This window comes from Thunnus maccoyii, chromosome 2 (genome assembly GCF_910596095.1).
Source record: "Thunnus maccoyii chromosome 2, fThuMac1.1, whole genome shotgun sequence".
NCBI classification, from domain to species: Eukaryota; Metazoa; Chordata; class Actinopteri; order Scombriformes; family Scombridae; genus Thunnus; species Thunnus maccoyii.
Window position 1 is genome coordinate 7,619,671 of NC_056534.1, and position 27,732 is coordinate 7,647,402.

Sequence of the window (27,732 nt, forward strand, 5' to 3'; positions counted from 1 at the left end):
CTGGTTCCACCTGTAAAGATGTGTTAAATAATCTTAACCTTCGGAAGTCAAAGAATTCAGATTTTGTCTCCTGACTGTTACAGGACACTCGTCCAAAACGCACCCAGTCTAATCAGTTGTGATGTTCAAATTTAAAGTATAATCAGCTCAACAACACTTGAAAAAAAAACAACAAAAAAAAACATTTACTTCCTAAAAGACCATGAAAGCAGGAAAAGTAAAGCTGCAGTCACACTTGCTTTCATGCTCTCATTGTCACAAACAAGACAAGCCTTCCTCTTTGAATTGAATGTTTTTGTCTAAGGTTTTGATGTACACTTCACAATTTTCATATTTTACAAGGATGAACAGAACACACTTTTTTTCACAAAGAAAAGTGCTGGCACGGAAAAATATATTTACCGATGATTGTGTTCATGTACCATCAACCCTTCTCAATAATCAGGACACGGTTAATGATGCTTTCATACATGTATCACTGCATTAATATGAACTGTGATAACTGTAAACAGTCATGCAGCTGGGAGCTGTAAGCTGATAGTAACATCATATCAAGACAAAACTAATCAGAACTATGAAAAGGTAATGATGTAATGTTTTTTATACAGATGACTCAGCCTTTTGGAAATGCTGAGATCTCTATTATGTCCACCAGAGAGCAAAGAGAATTCATCTAACACTTATTTCTATATTTGACTAAAAGCCTCTTGAGCACACACAGCATGATTCAAGTCTTTTCAGCTTTGTAGTATCCCTCGTATTTGCACAACAAAGAATTACAGCAAAGTAACTGAGACAAAAGGGCATGTGAGTTTGAGGCTATTTCTCCTGAAACACGCAGTACCGTTCGCTCATCACAGTCCTCCCTGGAACCGAGCGACCGAGTATTTCGAACACGCAGCTCTTACACACAGTTCACACCGAAATTATATAAATGATGAAAGCATTTCGCAGCACGCTGAAAGGTTTTCCGAGCCGCTTCCTAGTGAAGCATCTTTAATGTATCTATCAAAGTCTACCTGATGAAAAACACTTTGTTCGCCTGAGTGTTTGCTGTGGCTGCGACTGAGGTGTATTAAAGATATATGTAAATATGAAACAGGCTTGTGGAAGAGTTCTGTCATCATTTTTTTTTTTTTTTTTTCCTTTCAATACACTTTTATGTGTCGGGCTTTAGTGTAAAATCGTTCTTTTTTTCTCTGTGGTCATGATGAAAATGCGAAAAATCTGAAAACTTAGCCGTAAGTGCTCTCTCACCGTGATGAGTAAGAAAGACGGCTAGCGAGGCTCTTGACAATAGGGTTGATGCTACAGTAAGTGCATGTGCTTGTACTGTATGTGTGTGTGTGTGTGGCTGTGAGACATATTGTGCAAGCGTGCGAGTTTGTGTGTGTGTGTGTAACCGATGCCCGTTTGAAAGCCGGGCGCTACTCTTTCGTCCTTCAATCGCCAATTAACAAGGGCCCATTTAATTGCAGTGGTTTGGGAGGGCATACAATTACCACTGGAGCTGAACCAAGCTAAACACACACACCCACACACACACATACACACACACACACACACACAATCCCTCTTAATGAGCGGCACTATCAGCTCTCCTTTCTTCCTCTCTTTCATTTGCATTTTGCTCACTCTCTCCTCCTGCCTCCTCCTCCTCCTCCTGCTCCTCACACTCTCCGCCTGCTCTGTCGAGGCGTTTAGATTAAACTTCTTCTTCTCTGTCTGTCTGTCACTTTCTGCCCTGTGATATGTTTCCTTCAAAGCTGTTGACTAATCTCTCTCTTCCTCTCCTTGTTTTCTTTGTCTCAAAAGTTGCATCTAACCTTCGTCTCCTCTTTCGCGCTCACCTTCTTTCCTTTCTCTCTCCTTCTTTTATCTTATTTTACAGCAATGAAAGTGATGTATAGACATTTGAAACACACACACACACTTTAAACTGCTCATTTTCTTCAGTCATAGCTACGACTGTTTAGGTCGAAACTGTGCAAATTTGACTTCTTTGACTTTTGAGTGTATTTATAATTCTTTCTTTTCCCTCTCCCTGCTTCCCCCCCTACCTGTCCATCATCTTTCTTTCTCTTTATTCCCTCCTTTCTTTCTCACACAGGTTCTTTTAAAGGCATGTGTAAGCAGATAGATCACTTCCCCGAGGACGCTGACTATGAGGCGGATGCTTCCGAGTACTTCCTACGTGAGTCTTTCTTTCCTTCAATTAACCAATCCATTCACATTTCCAGCATGTGTTTTTTTTTCTTATTTAATCACGTCATATAGTCCAACATGCCGGGAATGCTTCTATGAAGTAGTTTTGACACTTTTAAGTTGTTTCTCAGTTGATTTTGTGACAGAGATCTTCCATGGAGAGCATTGTCAGATAATCATACTCATTCTAGGAACATTTTAGGTGGATTTTTGCAGGTCAAAACCTACAGAATGCCAGTTATACTCTGGTTTGTGTGGTCAGTTACTTAAGATTTCCAAATATACAACTATTTCTGAATGATGAATTCCATTGAAATAGGATTTACATTAATAGACATTGATAGAGTTTTGGTGAAGTGTAGAAAGAAAGTAAAGACAGCAGGAGTATTGTCATACTCTGGGAAAAGTTATTTCTAACCTTGAAGAGAACATTTAGGAGGATCATTGGAGTGTAAGTGGTTACACCTGCCCAACAATATGTCAGCTTCAACTCTGTCACCTGACCCCCTGAGGGAATCACACTGAAAGCTTGAAATAAGAAGGAATGAGAAAGGAAAGATGGGACTGAGGGGGAAAGCAACCTTGACCAATGAGGACAAACGTCAGAATGAGAGGAGAGAAGCGGATGTAGTGAAAAGTTGGAGGTGGAAGAGAAAGAGGAAGAAAGAAGGCAAAGACTAAGAGGAGGCCAAACTGGAGTAAAGTTTGACACTCAGAAGATACAAGGAAGAGTACAAGGTTGAGGTCAGAGGATGAAGAGGATGTCAGGAATGTGAAAGAGGATGGAGGAAAGGTAAATTGGGGAGAGAACAAAAAAGACCAGAAGATAAAGGAGGGGAGGTGGAGGTAGCAGGAGATGGCAAAGGACGAGGAGGAGGGAGGGTTGTGGAGGTGAAGGACAAGGAGTAGGGTACCAGTGCAGTGCTGTCGCTCTCCCAGCGGCTCGCCAATTAGGACACTTTCTTCTATAAATAATCCAGGCTCTGCTATGTGGGTCACACCTCTCCCTCTCCTTCTTCCTTCCGTCCATCCCTTGCCTCCTCCTCCCTCTTGCTTTCCACCCATCTGTCTGTCCGTCTCCACCTGCACGCCTGTCTGACAGCTGGTGGATGGAGGCCGTGGGGTGGAGCGGGGGATGATGGGGAACAGGACAGAGAGCGAACGAAAGTTTGCGTCAGGTCAACTTGGAATATTTTGCAGGAAGTTTCTGAAGCTAGTTTGGTTTGAGGAAAGGATTCACCAGAGACTAGAGTTTGTAAATTGTTTCTGCGAATTAGTTGCTGCAGTTGTTTAGGTTTTATGACTGAGGTGCAAAGATTTCCACAGTAGATGTCCTTAACTAAGAACAGTATTTGTACAGTCACTTGTTGGGTAGAGGTAGAGGTGGCATCAGTGCCAAAAATGTACCCATCCAGATAAACAATCCTCGAACAGAGATAAAATATTGATCGATTGGTGCACTGGTATCCTTTACACCCTTGTGGCCACACAACAGCAGTTGCCAGTTTTTCAGTAAAAGATGGAAGCTGCTATTCCTTTTTGAATTTTTTGTATTTTGTTCACATGAACCACTGATCCTGCTGATTTCTTCTTTTCCACCTGTGCGTCACCATGGCAGCCATTTGAAATATAAGTGCACTCGTGTGTTTGTATAAGTAACTGTGTGACGTGAACATTGTTGCTACAGATTTTAGTGTCATCAGTAGGTGGATTTGGGCAACTGCTGTTTCAGCTGTCACTCCGTCTTTTATACTTTCCATCATTAGAATAAGTATTTTTTTCTCAAGCTATGGTCTGATGATAACAGATGACTGATACACATGCAAATTCAATAGGGACAACTGCATTGAGAATTTAAAAATACCAAATAAAAAACTATTCTATTCTACTTTTTCCTGTTTTACATCCACTTTGTATGTATCCAGCTGGGAGCTCCTGATCATCTCTTTTCTTTAAGGATAAAGTCGGCATTATTCTATATATTTTTTTACTGTCAACAAAACCCATGAAAATACCCAAACAAACAATAGGTTTCCATTCATCATTTTTTATTCATCTTTTCAATCTGTGCATAAAAAGCCTCAGCAGAAACAGCGAAAATTTGCATTTTTCACTCCACTGAAGAGATGAAAAATAACAGCTGATCATGATGAAACATCAGATCTGTGTGGAGCGATGAAGAGACTGTAAACTCCATTAAACTTAATGAAACAAACAGATGTCATATGTCCATCATCTTTTCTACATTTTTTTTTCATGGTTCAATGTCTGAGAAATGACTGGCACTCTTTTAATTACATCATTTCATTGTGCCCTCTCCTTCTGACATGTTTTAATGGCCCTGACTCAAAAATAGCACCACCAGCTGTTTATCTCCAAATATTCGCAAAACAGCAGTGGATGGAAACACGCATTCATTTGAATTTTCTTTTGCCAATAGTCTGGGAATTCAGTTACAATTTGCACTAAATTTGAATGGAAACCTACTGTAGCTAATGTGTTAGTCCATCTCTCAGGACTTCCCTACCCTTCCCTACCCTACATGTGGCCCTCAGCCCCAAGTTCAGTCATTTCTACTGAAGACATAAATCGTAAATAACGAGTCACAACACAGTTTTATTTATTAAAAAGAAAAAAAGATATAAGCCCTGTAATTCTTTGCAAATACGATTCATACATGAGTAAATAGTGCTTTTGTTGGGGATGATTTTCAGCAGCAGATTAATACGCATTAAGTGTGCTCGTGAGTATTTACTGTACCAGGAATGTGTGTGCAGGATTGATTCAAAATAGACTACAATGCCCACAGTGCAACAGTGTGTTCAATAGTTTTTGAGGACCAAGACGTCTATGGCATAGAGGAATACGCTATATCAGTAGTATCAGTGATCAGTTGGTATAGTTGTTTGTTTTTTTCAGGGGATTTGTTGACGAAAGAAAATATACAGCCTTATCCTTTAAAAGTCATAAATGCATGTACAAACAAGTGGCACTTGTTTTGTACATGTACAAAGTTATGATGTGGCTTGTTAATTTAGCTATGTAGCCAAAAAAGTCAGTTTCAGCTGGGGTTGGTGAATAGCTACATGCTGTATGTATTTGAATATTTTTCTTTGTATGTGGCCACGACCATTTGTACAATTCCTTCTCTTCTCATTCTGTTTGTTTCTTGTGCACCACTTTAATGGATTGCAAGATTACATAATTACATAATTAAATGCAGTGACAAACTGACTTTTGCACTGTCTGCTTTTGGTTTACTGTAATCATCAGTGATATGGTAATCAAAGCTTATTCTACTGATGTCAGTCTGAATAACATTGTCAGCTAAATTACTAAAAATGACAATGTAAAGTGTGGATGATGACACATGCTGACAGATGGAAATTATGCAACATTTGATTATCTTGACAAGATCTTCCTGCTTCACATCCTCATTATCATACACATTCCTACCTGGAAGCTTCCCAATACAACCGCAGACTCCTGCTTTTGGCAGCTGAGCAGATCTACTGGACTAGTTGGTTTCTGAGTGCCTTGCTCACGGGCTTAGAGAGGGGAAACCATTGTTCTTATCTAACCCCCTATGAGCCTCAGTGTTTGCCTCTTCAATTTCCAGGTTTCTGTTTCCTTGAAGTTGAATCATCTTGTGTTTACTGTCTGCAAACTGAGGTAATGATAGGAAAAGGACTGCAATGGATGTTAAGTGAAACAGTATCACTCAGTGTTTGTTGACTAGTGGGCTCCTTATAGTCCAAGAACAATGGCAGGGGTCCACCACAAAATGCTGCCTCAATGGTAAAGGTCTGGTTAAGTTTCAGCAACTAACTACGTAGTTAAGGTTAGGTTAAGGTTATCTTCGTGGTTAAAAAAAACAACATCAACTATCAGCAGGAGACAGAAGACAGGAAGATAACATCAGTTTCAGGAGTTGAAATCTGGCAATTTGTACACCCAAAGATCTACCCTGAATTTCATCCCTAACTGTGTGTTCAAACAGAAGGCAAAGCAAATTATAGACATGGCGTGTCAAAATCAGTGGAAAGACATGATTAGACACAAATTTGCCTGGGGCAGGACGAATTGAGGGAAAGACGCAAAAAAATTCACATGTATCCCAGAGCTTTATGAATCTACTTCATAAACATACAGAAACGAAAGGGGAAAGGAAAGAGACTGGAGGGAAATAACAGAAAGAACGGGAGTCTCTGGTGAGTTCTGAAGTTCAGGCAGAAGCTGAGCCGAACACAAACACTCCAATAGGTCGGTGGGCCTGTTGATAGCTAGCTTACAGCTGACGTACAGTTGGTATTTTGGCTGTTTGAGGCAAATAAACACAAACAGTCCAGCGGTCAAATACATGCCAGTGAGACAGGGCAAAAATTCGCTTTTTGCAGCTCCATAGCAATGTCACACTACTTCTGCTTTGCTATTGAACATAACATGTCATTTGAGTTGACAACCAATGCAGTGATTTTACAGGACAGCCTGGATGGCAACATTTGCTGCAACATCTCCCGACTCTATTGCCATAGCAATATCGTTCAATTCTGCAAAACCCGAAGATTACATCCAGTTACATTATTTAAGTCCACTTCCAACATCTTTAACAATACCTATGCAAGCAACTAAAGTGGGGTAAAGGTAAAGGAAGGATCATGGTTATTGTTAATAAACGATGGTTGAGGTATAGTTGGGGTTAGGCAACACTTTGCAAGGATTGTGTGTAGCGTTAATAAAAAGGCTAATTGCAGATCTGTGATTGGATGCAAACTCCGGTCTCCTGCATGAAAGTCAGACACACCCATCCCCATCTAGCACCCCGACCTGCACACCCTTACTCTCCTCCTCGTTACATAAAGTGCACACTACTTCCTGCATTGGCTCTGAACATTGGCTTTGGAAAGTCAATTGTGAGTTGTGAAATCATCCATATGGGTGAAAATCTGTATGGATATTGGGCTGAAACACCACATGCTTGAAAGTGTCTAACCACAGAGAGCAGTGCAGCAGCGTTTTCTGGCACTGTGTTATTAAGTGTGGATGTGGAACCATTAGGCTGAATGTAAAGAAGTTTCAATTTTGGTGAAAAAATGATGATAACTCAATCCCAATCAATTGTAGCAACAGACAGAAATGTCACAATTCATGACACTCCGCTACCATTTGGACCACTTGTAACAACTAAAACAGTAGTAGGCCAATATTACATTGAAGATCGAAGTCATCATTCATTTTGGATTCTTTACATTTCTTCCCTCTTCTATCCTCTCTGTCCTCCCAGAGGGTCTTTTCGATCTCTCTCCCTCAGTCTCTCGCTCTCTGAGCCGTCTCAACCCCTCGCCCCCACCCCCACCCTCCTCTCTGGGTGAATTTGTACATGTGGTTATGTAAGGGCGAGCAGTCAGCCTTCCTCCTGCAGCAGTTGTACTATCAGCCGCAGCCTCAGAGAGAGAGGACAGAGCCACCACCCCAATCTTTCACTACAGCATAATATAGAAGACAGGGCTTACAGTTTACCCTGCTGGTGTACCCATCAAATTCAGGGAGCAAAATCATCTGAAACGTAAATGCTGTAGATTATTATCCCTCTATTTGTTGCATATTTTTAAAGTGCTATTTTACATGAGGAATGGAAAGGAATGTCAAGGCTTTATGTTGTTTTTACAGCATCTTCTTGCCCTCGCTTCATATTAGAGGTCTTCACATGTTCATTCAGTCTTAAGGAACTAAGACCCAACCCCGAACCTGAGTCGGACCGGGTCGGACCTGGTCCAAATTATACTAACTACTGGCTAATCGAGTTGGGAAGGGTGTTGTTTTACTATAGACTATACTCAATTAGGTCTGAAATGACTTGATTGGTCTCAGTATCAGCTCTTATCAGCTGGTATGTCAGAAAAAACCTATGAAGTAAAAAAAGCTATGTATACTGTTTTTTTGGGGGGAGGGGGGGGTGTTGGCAATTCATAGATATTAAATTGGTTAGAAAATGATTATCTATCTTCGGTCTAAATTAGTCTTTGAAGTATATGAACACATTATTTTTGGAATTAGCTTTATGACTTTACATTTATTCTCTTTTCGACTGCATACCTCTGCAGTGTAGATGTTTTCTCTACCACCTTTGGATCAAGTCTAATAATCCTTGGGTCTCGTAGGATCAAGTCTGACTGTGCTCGGGTCCTTTTTGGAAAAGTTTCTCTTTTTTGACAGTTCATTTATGCACATCAGGTTCGGGCAAGTTCCTACCGGTCTGTTTCAGTTCAGTTCCAACATTTTGGACAAATGAATCACTTCACTGCTCTACTTCACATTCTAAATAGAAAGACAAATAGAAAGTTGATAGTGGACAATTCAGTAAATCACAATCATCAACATTGACTGTTGGTATGAGAATTGTAAGTATACTTTCAGACCAACAATGCACCGAAATGTAATTCAATTAAATTCAAGGGCAATTTTATGCATCTATTCATCACCCAGATCAACCGATACACACACAGTTGATGGGAAAGAAAGAAAAATAATGTTAATTAAAGTCTTGAAGCTTAAAAAGACAATATGTGGAATTCTTAATAAGTTTACTAATAAATTACTATAATACCTAAACAACAATCTTAAAATCTAGACTATATATAGGTATAGGTATAGGTATACCCCTTTCATTTAACTGAAGCTGGAATGGCATGAAACAAAAGTCATGAGCTTTCCCAGAAACAAAGATGATACAAGAATATAACATTGACCTCAGTCTATTGAGACTCCGTGATGTCCTACATAAGCCCGTTTTTGATGTATAGCCTACTGCCCATCATATCTCTTCCACTGTCCGCTATCATTGCACAAGAACTCCTGCTGTCCTTGAAACCTGAGTGGATATTTGTTGTATCGCAGATTTAGGTGACAGCCTGTCTCTTGGTGTCACCATCCCTGTACATTCGCTGCACTTGCAAGACAAATTAACTCAAATTACAATAATATTTCCACCCTTGATGGACATTTCTACACAGAAACGGTACAACAGAGGCAGTGTGTGTTTTGGTTTTAAACTGTGAAGCATAATGCATGGTTATCTCTGTTTGAATGTGTGTTTGTGGACATGTTAAAGAGTTTTTTAAGACTCAGATAGCATAGGAACTACAGCATGTGTGTTTTAGGTTTAATTTAAATGATGTGAAGTGTAAAATACATAGTTAAGACTGAGGGTGGGCATATAAGCCATCGTGTGTGTGTGTTTGCATGGATGCATGTGTATCAGAATACATTTAGGATAGTATAGGAGCTGTGTGTATACAGGGTTAGATGGAAAGGGTGTGAAATATATAACACACAGTGCGTGAATGTGTGTTTTTGTAGGTGTTAGTGTGTGTGTGTGTGTGTGTGAGAGAGAGAGAGAGAGAGAGAGAGAGAGAGAGAGAAAGAGAGAGTGTGAGTGTGTGAAGTGTCTGTGTGTGTCGTATCATGCATGGAGCTGTTGAATGGGATTAGATATGGCCAACAGCTCAGCTCTGGCCCTAACTGGCTTGAACAAGGCACAGTCATACACACACACACACACACACACACACACACACACACACACACACACACACACCACACACTCTACACTTGTGAGGACCCTCACTGATACAATGCTTTTCCTAGATCCTGACCCTAAAACCATCTCTAATACATTCCTAACTCGAACCCTAATCAGTGGTGCAACAAAGCATTCAGAGTTTTTATTTAAAGGCCTATGTGTCCTTTTTTTTTTATTACAATACTTTCCAAGTTATACTGATTTCCTAACTTTTGTTGAAAAATGAGACAGTGCTGGTGATGATTGGTGCAGTATGTGGCATTTTCAGCCCAATCATCTCACTTCCCTTGGGTCAAGTTCATGCAGTCTGCCACAGTGTCATTTTTTGATACTACCACTGGGGGCGCCAAAGCAGGACATTTTTAAATCCCACACAAAGTGGCTTAATGTATTACTGTAAATTAATGTAAAGTAGCAATTCCATAGAGTAAAACTATACTTCATTATGAGTAAAAGTCCTGCATTTAAAATCTTACTCCAGTAATTACATTGGTAATCTAAGCAAATGTACTCATTATATTATATTGTGGCCAGTCAAGGTGAAGCTCATTTTAACTTAATTGGGTTATATGTTTTGGTGTAAATTTTTAATATGCAAATTTACTAGTAACTAAAGGTGATAAAATAAATTTAATGGAAAAAAAAACTGCAATATTTCCCTTTAAAATGGAGTAAAAGTATAAGAGTAAAGGAGCATAAAATAGCATAAAAAGGATCTCAAAGTTGTACTCAAGTTCAAAACTTGGGTGACCCTAATTCAAACCTTAACCCTGAAACCACATCTTAACCCTCAAACAGCCTTTTGAAGAAGAAGATTTTCTCAGTTTTGAGGTCTAAAATTTGGTCCTTACAATGATAGAAGTACAAGAACACACACACACACACACACACACACACACACACACACACAGAGTCCTGATTTGCTCTGAACACTCCGAAGTGGATGCGGTGCGCAGTCTTGCCGTTGCTATAATTAGACTGCTGGATCCTTGTACATAATGCTAATACTCCGGATCGGGATGTTAGGAGACACATGACGTCAACCACTGATGACATCATCCAACTCGCTGATGTCACAGCGGCTATTTATGGGAGGCGAGTTGCGACATGGAGGCATGTCACGATTTACAGGAGTAATACGGCATGGTAATGACTGGCAGGCTGCGCAAACATCTCCCTGTGTGCACAACACTCATGCAAAAACACACACAGACACACACACTTACACAGATGTACACACTTACACAGACGCACAAATACTCTTCTTCTTCTATTCTCCTTCTAAATAAGGATTTCTGTTAATGAAATATCTTAATTTTCTAAACAATTCTACTTGTGAACATGTTTGTCAGCCTTACACGGACACACAAACACACACAGACACACACAGATACTTTTTCCCCTGTAGCTGTTTTGCCGAGTTCCCACTACCACGTTCTTTGCTGCTGGGCTCTCCCACGTGGGCGAAATGTGTGTGTGAGTTAGATGTTTGTGTGTGTGTGTGTGTGAGAAAGAGAGAGAAGGAGCAGATCGTTCCTGCGTGGGTAGTGTACAGTGTGTATGGGAAACACCCCACTTTGGAGCAGGAGAGTGAGCGAGTGCGTGGGTGGGAGGCTGATCGATGAGTGTGTTCACTTTGTAGCTTGTTGAGCTGCTGTGTGTGTGTGTGTGTGTGTGTGTGTGTGTGTGTGTGTGTGTGTGTGTGTGTGTGTGACAAAGTAATGGGGGTTGCTGCACTGTAGTTTGTGTGTATACATTAAAGTGTGTGTGTTCACCCGGGGAGCTCCCATGGTGGTGTCCACCCCCACCTCTATAATTCAGCCACAATTACAAGGCTCTCCTCTGCCGCAGCTAATGAAACCATAAGTCAGCCAGACACACACACACACACACACACACACACACACACATACACATACACACACACACACACACCACTGCAGCAGAACCAAGCAAGCAGTGGGAGAAATGTAGGGAGGGTGAAAGTGTAAAAGAGAGAATGGAAAAGAAAGAGAGGTTTGAGAGTAGGAGGAAGGAAAGAGACAGTTTTGGTGCGTGCGTGCGTGCGTGCGTGCGTGCGTCCATGTAAGGCTGACAAACATGTTCACAAGTAGAATTTATTTCAGAAAATTAACATATTTCATTAACAGAAATCCTTATTTAGAAGGAGAATAGAAGAAGAATGTTTGCGCATCTCTGTCAGTGCGTGTGTGTGTGTGTGTCTGCTCTGCCTTGTGTTTGCATATTTGATCAGAACCATAGTACGCAGCACATAGTGACTCACATGGTACAAGGATGACAGGATATCACACACAGTTGCTTAACTTTGTTCAGGGGGGGAAATTAACAACAATCTTAGCAGGTCATGATTTGTAAAATGAAACATCACACAGCAAATGATTAATTCTATGTATGATATATATTATATATTAGCAGCCATGTCATTATCATAACCATCCTCTACTCCCTCCTCGAGGTTAATTGTTTCAGTATGTACAGTAATGATATACACCCTTCCTAACTCACTCCTGCTTTTAAAATAGCATCAGTAAACTAATGATCCTCTCCCACTACACCCTCATCGCCACTAGAAAACCCGGTCCATCCCATTCCGACTGGCAGCCAGAACCCTCCTCGTCCCCCTCACTGGGGTCCCGGTCCTCCCTGGGTGCTTTGGTCAGTTCCCCACAGATGGTAAAATTGACTGAAGTCCACAAAAACTGATTGAAGCGCCTGTAGGGTGGAGCCCCGCCTGTCTCGTCAGGCTGCGCTGCCTGGCTGCCCCGTTGATGGAACAGGTTTCCATCTCCTGAGCCGGAGCTGGAGCTTGATAGATTGATGGATGCAGATATTCAACCTTGATCCCCCCTGCTAGTAATGCTCGCTTGTTGCTTTCAAATTTCATGACTATCTTTTAATGCAACTGAACAACAATGTCATTAATCACATTACTGTAACTGTAATTGTTTTGACTTGAAAGATGTCAGTCTGACAATTTAATATAATACAGTGGATGAGAAGTGATCACTGTAATTTCTTGGGACACCGACACCCGACTAATTGGTTTGGCCCATAAAATACATATGGCAAGTGATAATCTGCTGAATAATTGATTTATCATTAATTAATTATTCTTCTAGAGATGAGTCGCCACTGTGTTGGTCTTGTTAAACTACAAAAACACACACACTCCACAGCCTAACTGAAGCATAGTTACACCACTGTGCCATTGATTTGATTTGATTTGGATCTCTTTTGGCTGTTCTTCCACCAGCCACATGAAAAACATTTAAGAATACAATAATCAATAAATAATTCAACACATAATTGTTGACACACAGGTATCATATACACACATACATATGGACACACATATAACATACATACATTGGCACATACACAGTATGTACCTACACATATACACATATTCAACAACATATGTTCACCTATAACACTAATAGATTACAAACCTACTGACAATGCAATACAACAGTGTGATGATAACTACATTTGAATTTTAAAAATCTTGCGATCCACAATCCATTTTTGGTAGTACATAATGATGTTTATCACATACTAATAACAGTTTGTCCTTAATACTAACTGGCATTTTAAACCTGAATTATTGTACACCATCCCATTATGATATGTAGTTCACTCCTTTTTCAAACCCACACCTGAAGACTAGCCTTGCTTCCTTGTTTAGTGTGATCTGCAGACTCCTCATATCTCTCTGAGCTGCATTGCCCCACACTCTGCACAGCAATAATTAATGTGACTGTAGATTAGACTATGAGATATTACCTTGAGAATGTCTTTTGCAATTTGTCCAACCATTTCTGCCGTTTTCATCACTCTTTTAGAAAGATCCATGAGAGATTATTTTGTATTTTAACTACCAATCATTTGACATCTGTAACCTCTTTAATTTGAACGCTGCCATATGTTAAGTACCACGGCTTCAATTTCTCCCTCTTTCTTTTAGTACATATAATCATATTTTTTGTTTGATTTACATTTAATACCAATTTAATGTTTTCCATCCATCTGATGACACATTTAAAATCATTTGATAAATATTCATGCAACTGACTTTGTGAATCTGCTACTGCAGCAAACATATGTGCGTTTGAGTTGGCTAACACTGAGGAAAGATCATTTGTGTATATAATAAACAACAGTGGTCTGAGGCAACTCCCTTGTGGGATGTGGGATGGACCAGCGGCCAAATCTCTCTGGTAGTCATCCAAGTTAAAAAAATTTTAAAACTCTAAGCTCTAAACTCTAGGAGGTATGTTGGGCACTTTGGTGTATTTAGTAATGCACATAATATTATGATCTGTCCAAGATAACAGGGCAGATTTAGCATTTGAGGATTTATTAGGAGCATTGCAGAACATCAGATCAATAATACTTTTAGTTCTATGCCCAAATTTGTTTTTTGAGGACCTTGTGCTATCCTGTACCATTTGAAATAAATTACAACTCTCTATATATTGAGTAAACTTACTCTTGTTCCCATCAGAGTGATTATTTTTCCAGTTAATATTATAGTCCCCAAGCATAAATAGTTCTATCCTTTCATCCAGAGCAAGATCAATACCTTCACATATTTTATCCAGGTATAATATGTTTGATTTCGGGGGCTTATAAACATCTAATTAATTTGGTTTATTGTTAACCACTGTGCCTTTTTGGTGGCTCGAACACATCTCTAGTGTTTGAGAGGAAGCGGCGGAGATGTTTAGGCTTTGAATAGAGGACAACAAGCAGCCAATCAAGGCTCTTTATGATACAGAACTGCGGCTTTGATTTAATTAGAGATTTGTAGAGACTTCTGGCGATGGCGGTCAGCGTTTCACAACAGGGAAAGACAGAAAGAACTGTTGATTTATTGTTGCAATAACAACGCTCTGTACAGCAGATGATCGTGAAATGTTGGAATGGCTGAATCTTTGCTTGAATAAAAAGATTATTAGAATATTATACAAACCTTATTGCTACGTACACACCATCAGCAAAAAAATAAACAAAACAAAATGCAGGATATGATCCTGAAAATACTGTAAATTGCATCTTGAGGGCACCAAACAACATGACATGATAATGACATAGTTATATATTATAAACTGTAGTCATCAAGAGTCACCACTCATAACAATACAACACTTTTAACGTGCTGCTGTTGGTGTAAAACTGCATTTACTGACAAACACTATAAACAATATTATAGGAAACGCCTGGATAGTTCGTGCTTCTCGCAATAATTCAAAAAGAAAAAAAGATATCACAGGTGACAGGGACCAGAGGTTGGTTGTGTAACGCAACAGAAAAAAAAAAAAAATCTTGCACCAACACAAATATACCTTAGCCACCTTGGAGTGGGGGTGCTGCAGTACCCTCAGCAGCCCCACTTCCCAGCAGCTATGTCATGAGGCAGGGTGGCCTGAAGTTTACAGAGATCATCCCACAAGCAAGAAGTCAGAGGTTCAATCCCCACGGCAGCGTCAAGCATCCTCCACAAAGAAAAGTGAAAAGACGTCTCCTCGCACCGCCGCCGCCGCTGCTGCTAAAGCTGGTTCACTCTCAACTCACCTCTCTCAGTCTCTCTGTCTCTGTGCCTTGATGTGCTCGGTGGCAGGGTGTGCCTGGAGGCCAGCGCATTTGGTTAAAAATTCTTCTTTTTAAACTCTCTGCCTTCTGCTTAAAGCGCAAGTGCGGAGAAGAACGGAGAGAGAGAAAAAAAGAGAGAGAGAGAGAGAGAGAGAGAGACCGCTCGAGGCAAAGCAGCTTCACAGAGAAGTGAAGGCCCGCAGTCTCCTTTTGTCTCGTCTTCTTTTACCTCTTCTGCTTTCATTTCTTCTTCTTTCCTATTCTTTTATTTTCTTTTTCCCTTTTATCACTTTATCCCCCTGTATTTTGTCAATTTCAGCTTCCCACTACAGTTACTGTTTTTGTTTTGTCCTGTATTTGTATCGCTCTTTATTGAAAGTCCTGACATTCAGGCTATTTGCTTTTAGCTTCTGTAACTCAATGCAATCTCTCATCGAGCATATCTTTCATCGACCTCTTTGAAAGAGTGAAACATGTTCCTGGGCTTTACTATTCTAACATAAATGAGCATCTACAACAGCACTTGACATTAGAAATTAAAGCCTTTTGTGATCTTAAAGTTTAACAATGATTTTTGTTTGCATACAAAAAACTACAACTCATTTTGATATGCTAATGATAATTAGGTTTTCTTACCTCAGGAGCAGAACCCAGAAGCTCCGCTAGCCTCCATGTCTTTTCAGAAGAGCTTTATCCTCAACATTACCAAACATCATGAAACATTTCTCTGACGATGGAGTTGTCAACCATCTCACACATTTAATGTTACAGTGACTATCTAGCGAGCTACTGCTAATAAATTCCGTCAGCGTCAGTTCTCAGTTCAGTCGACAAAATCAGATGTTAAATGAGAAGTCTGCTTCTCTCTGTAGTCAGAGACACAATGTTCAAACAAGACAAAGACCAGGTGAGGCTGTACTGAGCGAAACAGTGACGTCTACATGCTAACATGGTCTCATTTTGATGTTTAGCCGGTAGATGTTCACCATCTTAGTTTAGTGTGTTAGCATGCTAACATTTGCTAATCAGCACTAGAAACAAAATACAGCTGAGGCTGATGGAAATGTCGTTAGTTTAATTATTAGAATTCTAACTTATTAAAGTTATTAATATGAAAGTCTGTGCCAAATTTCATGGCAATTCATCCAATAGTTATTGAGACATTTTACTAAAAAACGCAAATGCAAACCTCACAGTGGTGCAGGAAGAAGAGTCAGTCAGATACATCATCTGAAGACCATGAATGTGTGTACAAATTTTCATGGCACTCTATCTAAAAGTCGCTGAGATACTTTAGTCTGGACCAAAATTGTACTGACCAACCACCAACTACCAGCTGACAGAATAAAACTGTAATCCCAAGAGCCTTACCCTTAGCGTATAAAATAAAATTTACTATGAATTTCGAGTGTCGAATACGCCAGTACAGTGTTATGTGCTAGAATGCGAAGCGTGACAGGTGTAGCAACAATAACTATAAGGCAGGTGGGGGGGTTAGCAAACAGTCAATAAAAATCTGATTACAAAATACAACCTTACTGCCATAAATTATGTGCTGTCCACGGCAGTATGGGCTCTCTGTGTGTCTCTCTCAATATAAAAGAGAATCTCAGCCAGCAGTGTGTTCACCTCTAGTGAGTGATAAATCAAGTGTAGTACAGGTGTATGTGCGTGTGACAGGAGGCATTTCCGCTTACTCTGGAAAAAAAAAGGATGTGTGCGTCTGTGTGTGTATACAGTATGTGCCTGGTATGAGGAGCTTTCCACCTTGAAGACAATTTGCCCTGACAGCACGTCAATGAAGAAGAGGAGATGGGGTTAAAACAAATAGGATGGAGGAGGAGGAGGAGGAGGAGGAGAAGGAGGGAGGGGGGGGGGAAGCTTGGTGCAATGCCAACTCTGAGGTCACCTTAATATTTGATCTGCTTCAGTGAATGGAACCATCCCAGTACAGCTTTACCGGGGAGAGAGAGCGATATGGGGATGAAGGGAAGAAAGTAAGAAAAAAGAAAATCAAGAGAATGAGTGAAAAGGAGATGGGATGTCGTCATCAGTAGAAAAACACCAAGGATGAGATATGTTCTTTCTTCCTTCAACAGCCATTTTTAGGTGCCCTTTGGTGAGGCTAGCTTTCTTTATTATAATTTAATCTTATTTTTCTAGTTTTCACCAACATTTCTATTGGATAGGATAGCATTGTATGTAGTGCTGCAGCAAAGCTTGACAGGGCCAGAAACACAAATAGTCCAACAATCAGACAGGAAACCAGCCAACAGTTTTGCCAGATTTAAAGGTGCTGTATGTAGGAATCAGAAATTCCCTCGTTAGTGACATCTGTGGTCGTTAAATGAAGTGCAGTCAACATTCTGCTTACTATTGCAGGTCTTTTTCTTTGCTTACACTTCTCATAATTACATAAAAGATCTCTAACATTGTGTTTTGCACTGTGTTTAGCAGAGCATCTCATTCCCAGTCAGTCAGTCAGTCAGTCGCTGTAACAGCATTAAAAAAAAATCACCAAAAGTTGTGGAATGTGACATTGGCCGCCTCGGATACTACATCGAGCTCTGTGACCACGCCAGTGCCATGACAACCCCCGAGGCCAATCAGCAAATCAGCCACGCAGAGGGCAAACAGACAGACAGCTGATGGACAAACTGATAGGAGAGAGAAAGAGATGGAGAGTTACAGAGATGGAGCGATAGAGCGATGGAGAAGGGTCTGATAGAGGGAGATGCTGCCCAGTAGAGGAGAGATCTGCACCACAGATAGAAAAACGAAGAGAAGAGGCAGAAAAGTTTTTTGAAAGTAGCTAGTTGCTTGTTGTTGTCCATTAGTGTTAATTTATTTCATATTCAAACTCCCAATTTTTGATAGTGATAGCATCGTTACATAGTTATTGAGGTGTTCAAGTAGCTTTAGGAAGAAGACAAGATATCACCTCAACAGCCCCGATGGAAACATTTAAAAGACAGACTTTTCTCTATCTATCGATCTATCTATTATATAATAATATAAAGATAATAATACCTTTAGCATCTGTGTCAATCCTGACAATTACGGCAATGACAGTTTTGCATCTGTGTGTGTGTTTGTGTATGTGTGTGTGTGTGTCCAGGCGCGGTACGAGCCTCCAGTATCTTCCCCATCCTGAGTGTGATCCTGCTCTTCATGGGGGGGCTGTGCATCGCTGCCAGCGAGTTCTACAAGTCACGCCACAACATTATCCTCAGCGCCGGCATCCTCTTCGTCTCCGCAGGTAAGAGAAAAATCAACCATATTTTGGAATCTATGTATATATCTGTCACCGCTGTAGTGTAATGACAAATCAGTATGGGGGTGTCCATGTAAAGGAACTTGATTAAGAAATGTAATAAACTTTGAACAAAGTGTCAGCTGTATAGAAAGTTATGAAGTGATTGGTTGTGGGAGAAATCTCATTAAGATCATATTGGACAACTTAAACTCCACCAACTTGGGGCTAATATTTCTCGCTTGTATGTCTGTTTTTTTGTTTGTTTTTTACATTTTCACTATTTTCTCATGGTTTGCAACAATTATTTGATAAGAAAAAATCTATATTTTGATGGAGGAGATCTAAAAATTAATCTCAGAGGCTTTAACTACAGTGGAAAACACAGCAACATTTTAGAAAACTCAATTTTTCAGAAGACAACAACAAACAACAAAACACAAGATGTCAAAATTCGTGTTTTCTGAAATGTCGAAACATTTCTAAAAATGTTGTGTTTTGCACTTCCGGGCCACCGTATCTAACTAACGGATAACAACATTTTTATGTATGTATGACTCTGAGACTCACTGATTCACTGCTCTCTTTAGCCATGTGGGTGATTCTATCTATACAAGAAAGAAAGAAAAAATCCTCACATTGTTATTCACCAGGGAAAAAAAAGAAAATGAAAATACAGAGAGTGAGGAGGCAGAGCTGAGGGAAGAAACAAATGAAGAGGTGAAAAGAGAAAACACAGGCGACGGCACGGTATCGGGAAAATCAGAAACAGACACGAATATCTGCATTGTGGAGCAGCTGAAGAGGAAAAATGTCCTGTTTTGTAAGCAGCCAAAGCTACGGTGGCTCTCGCTGACCACCAGGTGATGTGATGTGATGCGTAGCGTGTGACGTGCGTGTAGCGTACAACAATTGCCTCCGGATGAAACTAGGGAGAAAAAAAGATAGTGCAGGTTGCCATTTTGCCAGAGCATTTTTGTGGGGTTATTTGTGTGTGTGTGTATGTGGATGTGTGTGTTTGTACTCTGGTTCTAGGCCATGGCCTACTGTGCTGCACTAGATAACTAGTTCCCCTCCAAGTCAGAAGTGAGAGATGCAGTTCTGTCTCTCTCTCTCTCTCTCTTTCGCACTGTCTGTGTCTGTCTCTCTCGCCCTGTTGCTAGGCTAAGAGGAGGCCACTGGGATTACACTCTAAAAATAAGGTGTCCCTGATACTCTTCTGCTCTGATCCATCTCAATCAGGCCCTCGCAGTCCTCACACCTCACCTCAGTCTGCTTTTCTTTCTCTTTATACACCGTTTATCTGCATATTTGTCTTTCCGTATATATATCCGCCTGTCTGTCCATGTGCCTATTTCTGGCTACACCACGGTGATGGTGTATGACAAGAACAACAGAGGATTAAAATAGAGGAGGGGAAAAAGAGAGAGAAACATAGAGAGAGAAAAAGGTGAGACAGATGAGAGAGATTGACAGAGGATGTGTATTTGAACACCCTCGGAGGTAGGAGAGGCTGGGGAGGGTGAACGACAGTGATGCAGAGAGAGAGAGAGAGAGATTCTGGCACAAAGAATAGAAGAAATACATGGAGGAAATGTAAGGGCGAATCTGCCCCAGTTTGGATCTCAAAGAGGGAGAGAGAGCAATGGGAAAAACAGAAACATGGGGAGAGAGAGAGAGCGATAGAGAGAGAGAGAGAGAGAGACTGTTGGCTGTCAGTAGCCACAGCTGAAATCTCTGCTTTTGCAAACATGCGGTCCGTAAACTAGAACAGATTCTGTTGATGTTCCTGCTGTTGATACACAGAACTAATAAGTTACTAAATCATTTGAAGTAGATTTTGGTTCTCCGTCACCCTCAATGATCAGCTTCTCTTCATCTTCTCTGTGAAGGACTGCTGTTTGGCCATTTGACTTGATGGACAAAAGCGTCAATTAATCATAATTGATAAATATTTTTTTTAAAAAGCCAGAGGGTTTCTTATGATTTGTCAAAAATGCGGGAAAGTGGCCGTCATATGCTCGCAGAGTTTTAAGTAATGTATTCAAATCTTTTTGTTTAATCAACTGCAACAAAATAAAGTTTATTTACATGATACAAAGAGGAGAAAAGTAGCAAATCATCACCTGAGAAGCTAATATTTTATCTTTAAATAACCTTTTTCATTAATCGGACACATAAAATTGTTTCTGATAAATTGACCAACTAATAAATCATTATTTATTCCATATAATTTCATACAGTAGATGAACACTCAGACAGATTCTAGTGGTGAAGGTTTGACCCTAAAAAGAGTTTCCTTGACTCCAACACGCTTGAGAGGTGCTTCAGTTTTAAGCTCTCTGCAGATGATCCAGAACGCAGAAACAGCTACTATAACAGCTCCCGCCTACCTGAACTCCATCATTCAGGTCTAAGCTCCCTCCCGTTCACTGCGCTCTCCCAATGAAAGGCGCCAGGTATCACCACCACAACAGCAACAACAGCCCTAAATCGTTCTCTTCTGTAGTTCCCCAGTGGTGGAACGAGTTACCAAACTCCATCTGATCCTCAGAGTCCATCCTGATCTTTAAGAAAAGGCTAAAGACCCGCAAACACCTCCACACTTGATGGACTGAAAAAAAAAAAAGACTATGCGTTGTCTCTGTGCACTATGTCCTATTGGACTCCAACTTAGCTTTATGACACTTACTCGCGTTGTTCTCTCCTGACTAGATCCCTGCTTGTGTTGTATCAACTCTCACGTTGCTTTGGATAAAACCATCTGCTAAATGAAATTGTTAGATTGTTTGTGGTTGGGTTTTGCTTTTGGAAGCAGTTATCCCCAAATGTTATCTGGATGAATACGGTGTCATTTTATTTACTTCAGAAGGTAGTGGCATGTACTGTGTACCTGAGCTAGCTTAATTTAAAAATGACCTTAGCTTTTGTAGCTAACTATGGTTTAATATAAACAAGTTGACTGGTGAATACTAGTGACTCACAAGAAATATGGGGGTTGGGCCTCACTACAAAAGTACAATAATTAATTACAGACAATGTATGAAAAATTCCTTGTTTGATGTTAATAAAAAATAAATAATTAAGAAACACACGGACATCTTTACTTACTGTTTTAATAGGTCTTTTTCACAGCAGACATTTGACTTGTCATAGTAGGGAAACCACAGGTGGAACTTATAACTCTAACGATAGCTCAGTTCCATATTATATAAGTGTCCCGTACAGCCATTTTTAATGTCATTAATTACACCTGTTACTGCTATGATAAGTCAAAATATATGAAGATGTGTGATTTAGTGATTTTGTGTGAAGTTTGTTAGCAGCCAAATAAAAATATCTAATACGTCTATGAGTGTCTCACGCTAATTAAAATCAGTTTTTCTCTTTAAAATTAACAACGCTTTGATAAAACCAATGCTATCACTTTGTGGATGATCAGTAAACCAAACTTACATATTTACTTTATATTTCTTTTAGCCGCCAAGGATACTAACTGTGATGACTTTGGTTGTTTAGTGTGTGGGCCTATTTGAATAAAAGATTGGCCGTATTTTATCTTTGATCTAATCTTCCTCCCTCTTTTCCCGTCGCAGGCCTCAGCAACATCATAGGAATAATTGTGTACATATCAGCCAATGCTGGGGACCCTTCCAAGAGTGACTCCAAGAAGAACAGCTACTCCTACGGCTGGTCCTTCTACTTCGGCGCCCTCTCCTTCATCATGGCCGAAATGGTGGGTGTACTGGCCGTGCACATGTTTATTGACCGCCACCGGGAGCTGCGTGTGGGGGCGCGGGCCGCCGACTACCTCCAAGGTGCAGCCATCACGCGCATCCCCAGCTACCGCTACCGTTACCGCCGCCGCTCACGCTCTTCGTCCCGCTCCACGGATCCCTCGCACTCCCGCGAGGCATCACCGGTGGGCCTGAAGGCCTTCGGGACGCTGCCGTCCACCGAGCTGTCCATGTACACACTGCCCAAGGGCCAAACGGGCACCCCAACAGCCACCTATAACTCCACGGAGAGGGACCACAACTTCCTGCAGGTCCACAACTGCATCCAGAAGGACCTGAAAGACTCAGGCGGCCACAGCAACACCGCCAACCGACGCACCACACCTGTATGAAACTGACAGAGGGACCTCAGACACTAAAAAAATCAGAGGGAATTTTGGGGGGAGGCAGCAAAAAGACATATCACGGTGTAAGGAAATGTTAAGAGGAAGAGAAGGGTGCTTAAATGGATAGATGACAGGAGGGGTAAGCGGCAGAAGGGAAGTTCTGAGCACTCCACAGCACCTCAGATGATCACTGAGTTTCTGTTTAAAAAAAAGGAAACAGACAAAAATGCATAAAAAAAGAAACATGCATGATTTTCCCATCTACCATTGTTTAACAAGTTTTGAACATGTTTGTAAAGATTTGAGGGGGAGGATGGGGAAAGAGGAGTCGGGAGGGGGGGCGGCTGGTGGTTGTCTGTCTTGGGCTGTGGAACTATGGGAGTGGTGGGCTGGGCCAGACTGCCCGTTTAAAAGGTGAACTTTATATTTTTTACTCTTCCTCAGTCTGATGAAAATGGGGCGTAGTTTGCCCCTCGGCCCTGCCTATGATCCCGCCCTCGCACTACCATCCCACAAGCCCCCAACACACACACCCTAACCTCCCTTGAACCCCACTCCTCTCTTTAGTTGCTGTATCTTCTTGATTTCATTCTTTATTCACATTAATACTGTGAACCATTGCGGTGTGGGATTTTAGCAGGGAGCAATTCAGGCCGCAAAAAAAAGAAAAAAAATACACATAAGTTAATATATGTATTGATTATATATAAATATATGAATATATATGTTAATAAATCATGACTAGACTTCCCTGGCGCAAAAATAACAACAAGAAAAAAAAAGATAACAAAGTAACTTACAAGTGAAACTAAATCAAGTCGTCATGGAAACTAAACCAAGACGGAGGATTCATCGTGACTGGCTCATTTGACGGGCAAAGGCTTCAGCCTACTTGATAAACTGAGATTGGTTAGTATTAGTCACATTATCACATTCTTTTACAACAAAAATTAAAAAAAAAAAAACCTTTTGGCCTTCCGCCGAAACCCTGGCAGCCATCTTTGTTTCAGGGTCAACTGGAGGTGAAAAGTCGACCTCACTTTTTTGCTCCATAAAGGGGCGGAGTGAAGAGAGAACTCTGGGTAATGGAGGATCTCTCAGCAAACTTGAAGACTGTGGACAATGAAACGTCACTACTGCCAAAGAGACAAAGTAGTGCGCGAGAGAACTTGGCTACCAGCGAGGTAAAGCTAAGTGACTCCAAAAAATTAAGAATTTACATGCATGCTAATCAAAATCATCCGATCTGCTTTTAAGGAACCTATGTTTTGAACAACTGAACAATGATACCATGTAAGGGCAGTGGGTGTGACAAAAATAGAAATTAATGTTACAGTACTGTGTCTATTTCAACTTTTTTTTTTTTTTCTTTCTTTTTTTTTTGAGTGGGTAATTTGGGGTGGGGCTTCATTACGCTTGAAACAAAAAGAACAAACTTTGGAGAACGTATCAAGGCTTTTTTTAACAGAAGAAAATCTTATCTTGCCTTTTCATTTCATTTTTTTTTTCTGTGTTCCTTTGAACTCTCACACAGCCTTAGTCTCTTTCTTTGTCTCATTTTTCTTGTTCTTTGGTTTTTGCGTTGTGTTGTTGTAAATGAGAATTTAAAAAAAGCGTAATGTCTTTCAAGGTGCCAAAACTGAATGATTCTGAACTTGGATGCATCAAGTCCTGATGACGAATAAAAATTGAACCCCCCTGTAGGGAACAGAATGAGTCTCTGTTGTATCCTGTGTGGTCTAAAAGCACAATACTACAGAAACCAAATAGCCCAGAGGCCTTAACAAAAAAGCCTTACCCTTCATACAGATTTAAGACATTTCATCAAGAAAGGGTATACATAAAAAGGGTCAGTCCATTCATTTGAACCCTTAGACAAACATCCATGCTTGAAAAGACCTTACAGTGAGCACCCACTGAATGTAGAATCACACACAGTGAAGTTTGTCCCGATTCATTTTCTATGGGACGTGAGTGAATAGCCACTCAAAGCATTATGGTACTGTAAAGCAGGCAACGTGAGACTGACCAGCAAGGCGAAAAAAAAAAGAGAAAAATTAAAGGTATACTATGCAGGATTTGTCGGTTGGTATTTGCAAACACACAGCAAAGTTGGCCCCTCCTCCCCGACTCCATGAGCGAGTGAGAGAGAGAGAGTGCAAGAGAGAGCAGCGGTGGTCAAGCAAGCTAGAGAGTGAATGAAGGGAGCGAGCAGTGAATCAGACAAATATAACGTTATTTTCCGATTGTTTCATGGCTCTTATGTTCTAAAGCACAAAATAAACACACCCACACCTCTGCACAACCCTGCTGGAAGCTGCTGCATTGCTGGATTTGTGTGAATGCAGAGCTTCATCCCGTCCACTGTGGCCTTTTTAGGGAAAATCTTGCGTAGTATACCTTTAGAGTTGAAAAATGTCTACTTGATGCACATGGAGACAAAATTTGCCTGGATGATCTGTAGTGAACCTGAAGAAAAAAATAGAATGATGCAGTTTTGGGAACCAAAGTTTAGACTTTACCAGGTGTAGATAAATGTCTGTGGAGTAGTTTCTGGGATCCCTCTTTTATATTTAAGTCCATTGACTCTACATTTACAGATACAAATAAAAAAAAAACTAACAAAAAGTGCTGCTTAATTGGCACAAAGTCACATGAGTTATTGGAGAAAGTCACAGGCTGCTCATTTGCACAATGTTTGCTAACTAGCAAGCTACTCGCTAGCTTGCATGCTTTGAGCTGCCCGTAGAGATTAGTTTACTTCCAGTGAGTCCAGACCACATTCACTTCCTTGCTTAAGTGTGCTGCTTACTTAAATCTGTATGCAATTACTTTTTGGCCACTTGGGGGCAGCAGAAACAAGTTGTGAACACACTGACCAAACCTCACCTTTTAAGTTGATAGGTTGAACTTGTTAGCAAACAGTTCCTTATTTACACATCTAGCAGTTACAGAGAAACATTATCATTCATTTGGAGTTGTGTTTGTGTCCACCTGTTGAATGTAAGTCCAATATTCACTCTCTTTTAGCTCTGTTTTGGTCTCTACCAACTCCTGAAGGAAATATCTGGTTTTTAGCTGCTAAATGCTCCACTATGTTCACTAGCTAGTCGCTAACTGTGTGTTTGGTGCTGAGCAGGTAGTGTACAGTAGGTTTTTAGAGCTTTTCTCTGAAAATAGCCTGCTTCAGCTGAAAACAACACTATGAAAGCGCTGAGAGTGAACGAAAACAGCCGGCCAGCTAAGCAATGAGCTATAATGCCAAGGGGAGCTGCAGAGTCACCAATAATTCTCTGTAGGTTCGTCTCTATGAGCAACGACTCTCACATTACACAGTCATTGGATACATTGTTATTCTAAAAAATGGATGATCAGTCTGTTATTCTTCAGTACCACTATTAACAAAACACCGCCTGTCCTTAGCTTGTGAACTACGGTTACTGTAACAGCGTGTATTAGTTTACATTGTGTTTCGTGCCGCTGACAGATCAGCTGACACTCCAACATAAACACTCTTGCAGGCAAAAAGGAGCAAGAGTGTTGAGTGCAGATCCAAGAGTGGAGCAACTATCTGCAAAATAAATCTTTTTCACAGAGGACATTTTGACAGTCACAGTAGGAAAGGCACAGATGGAAAAAAAAAAAGTGAAATTAACAATGGCTGAATGACATTATCTGCTTTGGTTTCAGGGTCCTGGGATTATGACGGCTGGTTCAATGTCACACTGTCACAGCTTTCTGGAACATTTTTCCTGCTATGACGAGTCAAAGGCCGTGTGTCCGAATCCACTCCCTTGTGACTTTTGTGAGATTTCATCAACATTTCAGCGGAATAGCTGCCATAACATATGATAACATACATCTCATACTACGCAACATTTTCTCACAGAAAAATTAAAATGCAGCACTACATCGCAGCACAATTAGGACTTTCTCGGGTTGCAAACAGCACTGTAACATATTGGTATGGCTAGTTTTATACTCTTATAATACTGTTTTTAATCTGTTGGTAAATGTATACAACAAACTGTCCTCCCTGTACTTTTTTCTCTCTTAAATTACTCAGTCAACCATTTATTCACTCGTTTATATCCTTGTTCACTCTGTCACTCTCTATCATTCACCACACATTCTCGTAGTAAGTCACTCCCTCACGTTTACATCCTCGTTCGCTTATTCTCACACTCTCACTCCTTGGCTGGCTAACTCAGTCACTCACTCACACCCCTGTTACCTTCCTCAGCCTAATCTCTCTCTCTGTTTCTGTCATGCGTTCACTCGTTCGGTCATTCACTCCCTTTCTCGCTCTCTGTTAGCTCTCCGTTATCTGGCTGCCGTTCCATCAGCTGTGGAACAAATGTCAAATTCTTCAACATCAGCCTCAATGTCCTGCTGCATGATACTCTGTCTGTTTGTGCTCTCTCTCCCTCTTTTTTCCCCCCTCATCTCTCCATCCCTCCCTCTCTCTCTCTCTCTCTCTTTCTCTCTCTCTCTCCCCCGGTGCGATGATCAAAGTGGCTGGCATGTCTCTCTGCAGTACTGCTGTGATCACTGAAGAGAGGCGAGGGAGGAGAAGAGAGGAGAGAGGGAAGAGAGAGAGAGAGAGAAGGGAGTGGAGTGCAGTTGGACGGCCTGACTCAAACAGCACCACACTGCCCCCCTATGGAGTGGAGGTTCATTATGGTTTTCGAAAAGCGGTGTTGGAACTCAGTGACCTCGCCAAACGGCATCATACATAAATCTTCAACAACAGAATATAGTGTCTTTCTCTCTTCTTTTACATAATCACAGTATTTGATTATAATCAGTTAATAAATTTTTTTTTTAAAAAAGCTACTTTTTTAAAACTTTTTTTTTTCTCAATTTCCATTAGATGATTCCGTATATGACTCCCGCCAACGCTGTTCTGTTTGTACTTCTTCTTTTAATTGTCAGATGGCACACTGCTTCGGCTGC

At 40.7% G+C, this 27,732-nt stretch overlaps 1 protein-coding gene across 1 annotated transcript in view; it reads left to right on the forward strand.

Moving 5' to 3' along the window:
- The window catches only part of LOC121905536 (voltage-dependent calcium channel gamma-2 subunit-like), a 68,321-nt gene extending 43,505 nt beyond the window's left edge, over positions 1 to 24,816 (forward strand). Inside the window, exons 2-4 of the mRNA XM_042423839.1 lie at positions 2,111 to 2,194; positions 18,519 to 18,659; positions 22,250 to 24,816. Of these exons, the coding sequence (XP_042279773.1) occupies positions 2,111 to 2,194; positions 18,519 to 18,659; positions 22,250 to 22,782 (758 nt within the window). The 3' untranslated portion in view covers positions 22,783 to 24,816. The remainder of the gene's footprint in view (positions 1 to 2,110; positions 2,195 to 18,518; positions 18,660 to 22,249) is intronic.
- The last annotated feature ends 2,916 nt before the right edge of the window (positions 24,817 to 27,732 follow it).